At 32.6% G+C, this 13,025-nt stretch overlaps 1 protein-coding gene across 1 annotated transcript in view; it reads left to right on the forward strand.

The window, feature by feature from the left end:
* Positions 1 to 13,025, forward strand: part of COL5A2 (collagen type V alpha 2 chain) — a 145,277-nt gene that overhangs the window by 70,815 nt on the left and 61,437 nt on the right. The window contains exons 3-6 of the mRNA XM_012464104.2: positions 2,909 to 2,922; positions 7,431 to 7,463; positions 8,807 to 8,839; positions 10,258 to 10,311. Of these exons, the coding sequence (XP_012319527.2) occupies positions 2,909 to 2,922; positions 7,431 to 7,463; positions 8,807 to 8,839; positions 10,258 to 10,311 (134 nt within the window). The remainder of the gene's footprint in view (positions 1 to 2,908; positions 2,923 to 7,430; positions 7,464 to 8,806; positions 8,840 to 10,257; positions 10,312 to 13,025) is intronic.

Below are 13,025 nucleotides of genomic sequence, written 5' to 3' on the forward strand. Positions count from 1 at the left end.
TTAGAAGAAACAGAGAAATTTGTAAAGCAGCTAGACTCCCAAAGCAGCAAGTCCAGGTGTTTTCACAGTTGTGCCAAACAACGAAAAGATCTTAAAAGAAATCAGATGGTTTTAATGCTTTAAAACCTCTTCTTGAATATGGAAAGAAAAGGCAAACTTTCAAAATTTTGCAATGAAGGAAGTATATCATTCACAGCAAAAGTAATAACAGTGACACACAGAAAAATTATGAACTGATTTTATAAATATTTGTTTAAAATTCTAAATAAAATGTTAGTCTATTAGCATAGTAAGGGAGTAATCAGTCATCAAAAAGTAGAGATTATTCCACAAGGGCAAAGTAATTCAATATTAAGAAAGCTATTAATGAAAATAATTATCTTAACAGATCTATGAATAGAAAGTATATAAATTCCTTCATAATTAAAGTAAAGGTATTTGACAATGATCAGCAAATATTCTTGATAAAGACAGTTACTAACTTGGTAATAAATGACATTTACATAATACAATATTGACATCTCAGTGTAAAAGTTTCATTATACTTAATACTAAAAGCATCCCTACTAAACACAAAGATAGAAGAAGTGTCCATTATCACCAGTACCATTCAACAGTACTGTGTCTGAATAAATAATTTGACTTAAAAAAAAAAAAAAATCAGAGGTCTCCAAACTCTAAAAAGAAGAATAAAAGTTATCCATTTGCAGAAAATACAATTGTATACTTATTAACCTATTAAATTGAGTAAAAAAAATACTAAAAAAAATTAGTGAGACATGGAAGTGAAAAATTAACAAGCAGAAATTAATAGATTTACTATGTATAAACACTGACATCATAGAATACATAATAGCAATAAAAATTCCTCATTTGTAATAGCAACAGATACTTAAGGATAAACAACACAAAATATATGAGATCTGAAGAAAATTTTTAAATACTGCCAAATGAAGTCTTTAAAAAACAGAATGTCCTACTTTGTTCTTAGTTAGAAAGACTAAACTTTATACTCACATAAATTCTCCATAAGTTAATTAATGATTTTAACATGATCCCAATATAAACAGAGCACACTTTCTTTGAGAATTCAGTATGTTGTAAATTAAAGTTTACATAGAATAAACAAGAAAGACAAATCTTTAAGAATAAGAGCAATTAAGGATGACTAGGCCTACAAGATTTTTAAAAGGAATCATTAATTTAAAAAATGTGATGTAGACACATAAATAAAATCTTGAAGTAGATACAAATATACAGGATCAGACTGAATACAGTGAAGACCACATCTTAACAGTGGAGAAAAGAATTACTTCATAAATCTTGCTGGAATGGCTAGGCAGTCATCTGGAAAAAAGTGAAGTTGAATAATAAAAGTATGTTCTACACTAGTGCAAATTCTAAATAAAGCAATGATTTAAATAAGAAAAATTAAATCATAATGATTTCAAAGATAACAGGAGAATTTCTTTATAGTCCTTTAAAATATATGACTTTATTAATTCTGACTCAAAGCCCAGATGCCATAAAAATGTACAAAAATAATAAACATTTGTGTGGCACACAAAAATGAGCAAAGTAGAAATGTTTGTAACTCAATTCACAAAGATTTAATATTCTTTACATATAAAGAAATAGTAGATATAAATAAAATATTAGTGACCTAATAAAAATACAGGCAAGGAAAATTAGCTAATCATTCAAAAAGGAAATACAAATGATTCTTCAATATATGATAAGACTGTCAAATTTTTTCATAATACAATAAATGTGAATGAAAACTATACTGAGCTATCATGTTTTACCTATCAAATTGGCCAAAATTAAAATGTCTGATAGCATACTGCGTATCCCTGTGTATTGCCTGTGGGGAAATGTGTCTATTATTTGTGTAGTGTAAAGTGGCATAATTTCTATGAAAGGATATTGGTAATATCTATGAAATTACCAATGCCAATATCCTTCAACTCAAAAAGGATATTGGGGAATTTACCTTACAAATATATTTGCATGTAGCATATATATAACAATTACTCATTACAGTATTATTTTTAATAGCCAGCATAACCACCCATTCTAGAATGCCCAGGAAAACCCCAAATTATATCAATTTTCTTGCTAAAAATTGTCCTGGTTAGACGATAAAGTATATTCTAGTGATAACAAAAGATTAGAAACAATCCAAATGTCCTTAATGGGTAAAGGTAACGATTAGTTAAATAGATTGTGTTAGATCATATAGTGGAATCTTATTAAAAAATTAAGAAAAACAGTAAACAAACTATATACTGATAAGCAAAGATCTGTAAGATTTAACAATCCATATGACATACAACTGAAGAACAGTATGGAAAATGTAGAACAATGAGTCTATAATAATTTTCTTACATATGCAAAGCTAAACTTGAGAACAATGTGCAAGAAACCAGTAATAGTGGCCTCCTGTGGGGCTCGGGGTGAAATGGAAATAGAGCAAATAGGATAGGATGGAATGAAAAATGAAATTTTTTAGTGTATAATTGTATATTTTTAATACATTTTTGCTTTTGAACCATATGAATAAACAGCCTTACTCATAAAATTACAAAAAGCAAAAATAGAGAATATTGATGAACAATAATTCATTATAGCTTTAATAGCTAATATAATAATTTAATGAACTTAACATGTCATATAACTGTTGTGAAGAATATTAATATCATTTCAGAATTTTCCAAAAAGATGTAGTTTTTGCCTTTTATTGAAGTTTTGATCCAAAACTGTTTGAGTTCTGCCTACTGCTGATAGTGTAATCACTATCACTATAATTCTGACTCCACAAGATACCAATTATTGAAAGTAAATATTTAGCAGATTCTCAATAATTGTTTCTTCATAAAATAATGCATTTACTCTTTTCTTTTTACAGGTAGAGGAAGAAAGGTAAGTTTTACTTTGCATAGTTTCTTTTCCATAAGCAGAGTTATATCTGATACTATCTACACAGAACTGTGCTCTGAAATGTTTGAAAGCTTTTGAAAAGTACCAAGTACCATACAAGTACATTATGACAAATATATGAGCACAGTTCAGCTACTGTGTTTCCAAAGGACAGATGCCTCTAACCCATTCACTTTATGGTTAATTTCTGTTTGTGTATCTGTTTCTGCCAGAAAGTTGTGAAATCTTTAGGGATTGGCAATGTTTTATTAACCTTTTTATTCTCCACATTTATCATTGTATAGTATATAGCTTGGACATATTAGAAGTACAATACACATATGATGGAAGAAAGAAGGGATAAGAGGAAGGGAAGGAGGAAGGAAGAAAGAGAGGGAGGAAGGAAGGAAGGAAGGAATGAAGAATGTAAATTTGACTTCAATGGGACTGTAGCCCTCTCTCATTGGCTGGGAAGTAAAGATCGAGAATTAGTTGAACATTTTATCAAACAGACATTTCCTCCCCTCCTCTGCCCTCCTTCACCTTCAGACAGCTTAAAATCAAATTCTGGACACAAGCTTTACACTTGAAAACAAGGTAGGCTGCATCTATGACCCGAGTATAGCTGGTCAGCTTGGTCACTTGCCATCAGTAAGGTAATCTTATGGAGTGAAGAAAGTTCTTTTTTCCGTAAGAGTGCACTCAGTTTTCCGGTTATCTTGAAGATTATGGCATTTGCTTCAGTATTATTCAAATGAGATGGGCACAGGGATCAAGGGAGTAGAAATGGTTACTGGTCCCAATTTTCATAAATTTTCTTTACTTTTGTACACAGTGGAACTTTAATAAAATGATTTATCAGATAACAGATAAAGCAATGCTGCACCTTCATGATGAGAGTGATGCTATCAAGGGGAGATCTTGGCCAGTTTTACGAAGGACTGCAAATGCTGTCTCACATTTAATTTACTGTGAAAACTAAAATAAATTGAAACTTAGCAGATTGTTATAGGCCTTAAACAAACTTCATAGATAGGTGAAAGATGGATGGATGCATGGATAGATAGGTAGAGAGACAGATCAATCTATGAAAAGAAAGCTATTGTAATGAATAGCTTTAATAGCTAATATAATAATTTGATGAACTTTAATGGAAATAAAAACTAACAATGAGTACTGCCTTGAAATAATCAGTTTAATTCAGTTAGCAGTTACCCAACTTAGAGAGACAGCTGGTAGGCTGTGTCATTTGCTGCCTTTCTCCAAAAGTAGTGGGCAAACTGGGTGAAGGATATACTCAAAGCAGCTGCCAATGTAGCAGACTGTAGTTATGTGCCACTATCTTCATGACTTGTTTTAATTTGTCATCAGGTATCATTAGAAACACAAGAGCAAAGCAATGCTATAAAAATGCATTTTGTTTTTGGTTTATATTCATATTGATATTTACTTATAACTCATTGATTGATTCATTCATTCATTCATGTTAACCCCAACATAGTTATTGAACCTTTTTTATATGGCTGTCGGCAAATGATATAGATGATACAAATGTGAGGAAAACACTATGACTGCTTCCATGGTAATGACATCCTACAAAGCATGTTCACATGGTATTAAATGATAAGTATTTGTAATTCACATCTGGATCTGAGTACATGAACTTTATGTTTCTCAGTGGGTATGAAAATTAAATTTAGTAAAACTTTAGACAACCATTATTCCATACAAATTAACTTACTCAAAGCCCATATTAAAAAAAACAGTGGAAACAAATATTTATATTTGTGGCTTATATCCAAAATAAGAAATGTATAGAATCATTAGGGAATTTATTATCAGAAACTTATAATTGAACATTTAATCCCTTTTAAATATTGTGCAGCAACAGAACAGTCATATCAAAAAGCCTACAATTTGGTAAGACAGGTATCAGAGAGTTCTATTCCCCTACATACAAAGCAAATGTAAAGTCTGCGTTTTTCTTGTAGGTCTCTTAGGATGGAAATTTCACAACTATTCTTAACAGGCTATTCTATTTTTTCTTATTCTGACTGAAATAATTTGTCCTCTCTTTTTATTTGTTTTTCTAGTCTTGCTCTAGAAGGAGCATTGTTTCAGCGTCATCCTTATAAAGTCCTTTGTTTATTGGACACACATTTATATACCCTTTCTTTTTGTTGTTGTTGTTGTTAATGTTTTTAGAGATGAAGTCTTGCTCTGTCACCCAGGCTGGAGTGCAATGGCACGATCTCTGTTCACCGCAACCTCTACCTCCTGGGTTCAAGTGATTCTCCTGCCTCAGCCTCCTGAGTAGCTGAGATTAGAGGCACGCACCACCATGCCTGGCTAATTTTTTGTATTTTTAGTAGAAATGGAGTTTCATCATGTTGGCCAGGCTGGTCTCAAACTCCTGACCTCATGATCCACCTGCCTTGGCCTCCTAAAGTGCGGGGATTACAGGCGTAAGCCACTGTAAGGTAGCAGATGTGAACATGAAGAAATAAGCTTATCGATTTTATTTAATATGTAACCTTAGTATGTACTCCTAGGTTTTATCATGTGTGCATCCTTTCTAAACAGTTCAAATTCTTACCAGCATTTCAAAAAATATCTTTTATTGTAGCTCTTATGGTTAATTTTTATTATTTTTGCATTTTTCAGAATGGAAGGACTCTAGAAGGTAGCAGATGCGAACATGTGGAAATAAGCCTATTTTACTTTGAGCCCACATATATTAATTTTTTCTTCCCCTAGGCCTTGTGTAGGTTGGTCATTAGTACCTAGTGTTTCTATCTTGAACTTATCCTGTAGAACTCCCACCTGCTTTTGGAGGGCCCTTTCCCTCTTTCGTATTCTCGATTTATTCCTGACTTCCAGAATATTTGCTGCTTCAGCATTAGATTCAGCAAGTGTGATTGAGTTATTATTAGTTCCGCCCTTGAGTCCATCATTTCACTTCATAAAATTTTGTCAGAATAGTATTGGAAGGATATAATTAGATTGTATCTTTAGTAATACAATTTGGTGATCTGGGTTACAAAACTTAAAATATCTTTAATCCGCAAATTTAACTTCTAAAAACATATCATAAGGTATTAATCAGAGATTCCATGCACACATTAATAAACAAGGATATTTATTGTAATGTCATTCTTAAACTTAAAAATGAAAAAAAAAAATAAGAGTAAGATAATGAGACATTGATTCGATTCTCAAAGTGCATGTTCATGGTGAAACACTAAGAATGCCAGAACATTAACAGTGAATATCTCTGGGGTGTTGAGTAGGATATTTAGTTTGTTTGTTTTTTGTGTATTTCTTCTATTTTCAAAATTCCCTACTATGAACACATATCATTTTTATAATCAGATTAAAGAATAATATATATGAAAGAAGAAATAAACTAGACCTCATTCCTCTTGTTTCTTTCTACATTTTAGAGATAGTTGTTAAATTCATATTTGTTCTACAAAATTGCCCAGTAAAGAGCATTATTTCATAATATATTAATGGAAAAATAATACATTTAAGAATTTATTGCATGCTTCCATGTGCTACGCTGAGCATGTGAAGTAGACTAAGACACAGCCGTGACTTTGAGGAGACCAAAATCTGTTGGAAGACAAATTTTGAAATGAAGAACACAAATTAGTATGTGATTAGGTAGAAATATATAAAGCTACAATCCATCCAATATTATTTAATCTATGTACCTGATATCATGCAATGAGAATTTAATTTCTGAGAAAAGTTCTAAGAATTAAATGTAGATGAAATAAATTTCATCTACATCTGTTATATTTGCTACATCTATTATAAAAGCAATTATACTGACCTGACCCTATTTGCTTATATGATAGTTTCTTATTTTGTTTGATTTTCCTAGTCAATTGATTTTTTTCCCTAGATTTTCTTCAGTTATTGAGAATTTTCTGAGTAGAATTCTTACATTTTTTTCTTTCTTTTTATTAAAGATGAGCACAGGTACTCATTTTTAGTGCCCTTCCATGAGTACTAAAAAGGGTGCTAGTGGTTCAGGAAGGGCATCTAATTAGATCCTGAAAACTATGTGTCACATACTAAAAGTCTGAATTTATACATATTAATTTATGTTAATTACTATATATTACAATTTCTGGCTCTTTTTGTGTTTTCAGTCTTTCAGTTGTTTTTCCTCTGGAGCTTTGTCTTTACATCTCGTTGTTGAAACTATTTTGTGCTGTAGTCAACTCTTTGGATTTGATCTGTGTAAAAACTGAAGCAAAATAGCTTTATATATTTTGCACATTGGATTTTTTTATGTCTTTCAGGTGAGCAGTAATTTTTTAATGAATAATGTCTGACTAAATATCGTAAAAATTGTTAACTTTCTTTTTGCATTTTTTTTTTTTGCATTTCTTACACAGAAATTTCCTGTGATTACATGGCATATTCTAGTGTGACATGTTTTGCCCAGCCAGCCATTATATTGTGCTAATTGAACTTTTAAATTGTTTTTAATGTCATAGGGACAAAAAGGAGAACCAGGATTAGTGCCTGTTGTAAGTATATGTATAATCATTGTTTCAATGTGCCTTAAATAAACTTAGATTATAGTCTAGTTGTATATTATTGCTTGTATACATACCCTCAAAAACAAATTAGTTATTTTAAAAACAAGTTTTTAATATAACACAAGCAAACCAGAACAGATCAGTTATTTAATACAGTATTTTATATTCTGTGTTCCTGACTTTTGTAGTCCCATGACTGAAGGAATAAAGCCATGGTTTAAAAAAGTTAAATATATTACATGTGAGATACACTGATAGTTAATACTAGCACTAGTTAGTATAGTGGTTTATTGTTCTATACTTTTGGAAATATGTCATGCCCTGACTTGATCAAAATTCTATGTTGCATAAGAATTCCTAAGACTTCTTTAAATTTGTAAATGGATCAAGAAGTATATTACTAAATAGGATTAAAGCACTTCAACAATCTATCTCCTGGGTTTTATTTATTTTTATTTTTATTTTTTTTGTAACAGCGTCTCACTCTCTCACCCATGCTGGAGTGTAGTGGCACAATCTCAGCTCACCGCAACCTCCACCTCCCAGATTCAGGCGATTCTCGTGCCTCAGCCTCCCGAGTAGTTGAGACTACAGGTGCAAGCCACCAGGCCTGGCTAAATTTTGCATTTTTCATAGAGACAGGGTTTCACAATTTTGATTAGACTGGTCTTCATCTCCTAACCTCAAGTGATCTACCTGCCTTGGCCTCATTGTCCTGGGTTTTAAAGACATTATCATCATTTGGTCAAGGCAAAAAGAATATGCCTATTGATTTATTTAGCAGTGTTTACATTCTTTATTTGTCTTTACTTGGCTTGTTTATTTTTTTAAACAAAGATTACCTAAAAATTAAATAATTCATATTGTTTTATTTCATTTAGAAAAGCATTTATGTGTGCTTACTATGTCTTTGCTTTACAAATACAAATATTTATTCATTTGTCTTCATAATTCTATGAGGGAGGTAATTACGTAATCATCACTATCATTTTACATTTAAGTTTCCATTTAAGGTTCTTGAGAACAGAGAGGATAAGTAATTAGTCCAACGTCACACATCTGGCAAGGGGTAATATGAAGATATTGAATGCAGGCCTCTTGGCTCCAGTGTTGGTGCTCTTTATCACTAGGCCAGCACTGCCTCCCTAGATTAGACTTAAAACTAGATAACATCTTAAATCTTAAGAAGAGGAGAAAATGGGCATCAGTTGACATCTATTTGTTAAAAAAATTACTGGGATTTTTGTTGTTATTCTTATTTGTTGACTATAGACTTTTTTGAATATCTGCAGAAAACTGTACCTTTACAAATTTTCTTATTTATTGTTTAGGTAACAGGCATACGTGGTCGGCCAGGACCAGCAGTAAGTAGTTTCTCCCAATATTCATGGTACTCTTGTGTTCCTTGAGGTACTGAAAATCTTTACAGATATTATATCCATGATAAGATAAATAATTAAAACAATGAGTCTTTGTTTCTTAAAACAGTTTGTCTTAAACCTTCTTCAAGTTAAGGCATTTCTTTGCAGCAATGAATGGTAGATAAGGAATCAATTTATTCTGAAATGGAAGAAACATTATGTTAGTCTTGCTATTGATTATATAAAAGGCAAAACACTCCATTGTTACATTTGTTAATTTTAGTGTGACTTTGTTCCCTGAAATTAGGGCATACTTGTGTGCTGTTTGACTATGATTATTAATGATGAGCTAGTTTTATCTGCTTAATAAAATTAAATGATATATTGCAGTAGAATTTGAGAAATCATATAGCAGGATAGCATATTTATGGCTTAGTTTAAAAGACCAATTTTTTCAAGTTTGGATTATCAGCAGTGTTCATAACACACACACATACACACACACACACACTTCATGTAAATGTTAAATACATCAAATCAAATCAAATTCTAATTCAGTTTTAACAGACTTACTCTGGTTCTTCTGAAGCCCTTACTTTTAAACAATGCTATATGTTGGGTTGAGTAAATACAGAATATAATCTTCATAAGTCAGTTGAAATCCCCTTTTAAAGAGAAACAAAGTGCCCCTGGCAACAGCCATTTCCCAGGGGAAAAAAGCCATTTTAAGATACTAGCACAATAATACCACTTTTGAAATATAATAGTCATTTGTTATTTAAGGGAAAAGTAACTGTAGTTAAGATTTGGAAAATCCTCAGTGAGTTTTAAACATACAAGGGAAATAATGCAATATTCTAAATCCAGTAAAAAGAAAAGATGTTTGAATGTACATAAAGCAGTACTGTACTAGGCTAAGAGGCTTTCCTTTCCATTGCTTTCATCAGCAACTTGAACAGTGATGAACATTTTGGAGTATCCTGTACCAATTTGATTTCATACAACCCCTGGAATAATTGATAATTTGTGGTTTATGCATTTATGTAATTTTCAAAATCAGAACTGTAAGTTTTTACGCTCAGAGTTTAGTGGCAAAGGTTTTACCTAGGAGAAGACAGCAAATACGATCCTTAAAAATTTGGAATTACTAGTCAAGCTAATCTATTTAGCTCATTATGCTCCATGATGCCGTAATGTGCACCTAGTTCTTTATAGATCTTTAAATTTCACTGATTATTAAAAAATAAACAATTCTTCTAAGTGTACAGAACTTTTGTATGCACATGGCTTTATTCTCTATAGTCTTCAACTGAACTGAATTAAGTGTGGTGTTTCCAATTTTCTTTTACCAAGCAAATTTAAACAAAATTCAGTAAGAAAGTATAAATTTTTACATGCATAATCATCATTTTCTGTTTTAGGGACCTCCAGGATCACAGGGACCAAGAGGAGAGCGAGGGCCAAAAGGAAGACCTGTAAGTTGACAGGAGGGTTCCTTTTTGGGAACGTGTAGCCAGTCAGTCTACACTGTGCTCCCTGAATGCAGCAAGGAGCTGGGAGCCTGTTCCCCTTTCACCTCCATTAAATGTTACAAAATACAATAATAATTGTATATTATCTTAGTAGGTAACACAAATGATATTTCCTTGTCCCTTATGAGGTCAAATCAAAATAAAGTAAAACTTAAGGAAGCATAATTAACATATCATGAGTTTCACTCATGAGTAAGCAATGCCAAGAATGCACTGTTGAGATAAAAGATCCAAGTTATGTGATCTGTGGTTGCTACAGGAATAACCAAGCTGGATATGGGAAAAAATTATTAGAGGATAAAATTTTCTTTTAAGTGGTTGCACAAGTTTATTTCCCAGGTAGCACTCTGACTTTTTCACTCAGCAACCACTGCAGAGATATCAAAGGATTAATTTTAAAAATCAACAATCCCATTACCAAAGGAAATACCTTTAAAATAAAATAATGACCTCAATATGCTTGATATAAAATCTGAGAATAATATATAATATATACCAAAGGTTTTCTTTTATTACCTACCTGCATAGAATACATGTTCTCAAGTGTTAGGGTTACAATTTTTTCCCTTATATATCACTTGTAAGATCTAATGTCTTTTGTATCTTAAATAACGATATTAATTTGTATATTGCTCTTATCCCATGTTTCAATTAGAAAAATTTGTACTGTTTAGTTATTTTCTCTAATGATATCTACTAAAACTCTCAGTAGATTTTTATCCTTTTAAATATATATTTATCTGTATTTAAATGGGAGGGTTAGAAAGGCAAGGAAGCAACAGACAACCTTGAATATATAAATGAGGATAAGATAAATTTTAGATCATGTGCCACTGGTTTCATCCTTGTTACTACATTCTCCTTCTACTCATTTCACCTCATATACAGTGTGATGTCAGTAGTTTTTTTGAAATGGGTCTGGAGTACGTATGGTATTTACAGGCATGTGGGTGCAAAGCAGTGCCCCAAGAGGTTGTGCATATCCATACAGGTGAGCAGCAAGACTGTGTTTAGATTATTTTATGCCCCATTCTTCACTGCTGTTGTATTGAGTTTTCTCACTAGTGCTGGTAGCTTAAACACTGCTGTAGCTCTCCAGATGTCTGTTCTAGATCTAGAAAGACAGAAATAGGTAATAACATCGGTTGGGTGGAAGGTGGGAGGTCATGAAAAAAAGATTTTGAACCAACGTACCTGTACACTGTAAGTAATTGATAACATTGGGTTCTAACTCTAGGTAGAAGTTGTTGTGGAACCAGACTTCCAGAGTTCTTGGTTAAAATCCAAAGAATCTACTCTCCAGCCCTTCTCACTTATTTTCCCTGTCTGACTTTGTGATGTGGTCAATTTCCTATCTTGGTAGGCCTGAGACAATAAATGTCAATTGGGTATAAGAGTGTGTGTGTGTGTGTGTGTGTGTGTGTGTGTGTGTGTGTGTGAGAGAGAGAGAGAGAGAGAGAGAGAGAGAGAGAGAGAGAGAGAGAATGGGGAGTAGCAGTGAGACAATCCTGGCAGATGTCCTAGAAGGAAATCTGTTCTTCTCTTAATCCTAGCGAAGAAGTAGTGTGACGGTGTTTAAGAACTCTCTTCTTATGCCCACCTACACAGATTTCAAAACATGAAATGATAGTTTTGCATGAAATGATGTATATTAAATGATGGGCATGATGTAACAGAATGCCCATAGGTAGAACGTTTTACCTCATCTCAAGCCTTCTAGGAGCTGCTTAGCTGGACAAAAATTATGGTTGTCACAATATAGGGGGGTTCTGCAATCATAAATAGCATTCCCCCCCGCCAACCGCCCCTGCAGTTCTGTTACCATCAAACAGTACAGAAGGCTCACAATATACAGCATGATTTTTCATTGTCAACACTATTGATATTTTAGGCCAAGTAATTCGATATGCATTGTAGGAAGTTTTGTAGCATTCCTGGTATCTACCCATTAGATGCCAGTTGAAACTGCCATCCCCCATACGGTTGTGACAATTAAAAATGTTTCTTGATATTGCCAAATCCAGGCAAAATAGCTCTGGCCCGAGAACTACTATGTCAGTAGTTCAGTATAAGATACTCCCACAAAACTTTTAGGATTAGCTAATGATTTTCATGACTGTTTCTCATCATACATCCTCAGTTTTAAGTTCAGATAACTTCATAGTGACAAACTAGCAACCTGTCAGGTCAATAATATGCTAAGTTCTAGTTGCACATGACACTTAACCACTATTGGTATGTTTCCTGATCTGTAAAATGGGAAATATACTAGATCTTAACATCTGTAACATGTTATTGTGGTTGTGTGTGTCTGCGTGTGAGATATATATATGTGTGTGTCTGTGTGTGTATATATGTGTATATATATACACATATATATATATATATATACACACATATATATACACATATATACACACACAGACACACACACACACACACACATATATATATATATATATATATATATATATATATATATATATAGAGAGAGAGAGAGAGAGAGAGAGAGAGAGAGAGAGAGAGAGAGAGAGACAGACAGACAGAGACAGAGTCAGAGACAGAGGAGAAAGAGAAAAATGAAATTCTTGACAATTCCCGGTCATTCGTCTTTTCTACTTGTGGCTGTTTAAACATCGCCACCTAGTGGCAATCTG

This window comes from Aotus nancymaae, unplaced genomic scaffold (genome assembly GCF_030222135.1).
Source record: "Aotus nancymaae isolate 86718 unplaced genomic scaffold, 86718_ANA_hifiasm-v0.15.2.pri h1tg000008l, whole genome shotgun sequence".
NCBI lineage: Eukaryota > Metazoa > Chordata > Mammalia > Primates > Aotidae > Aotus > Aotus nancymaae.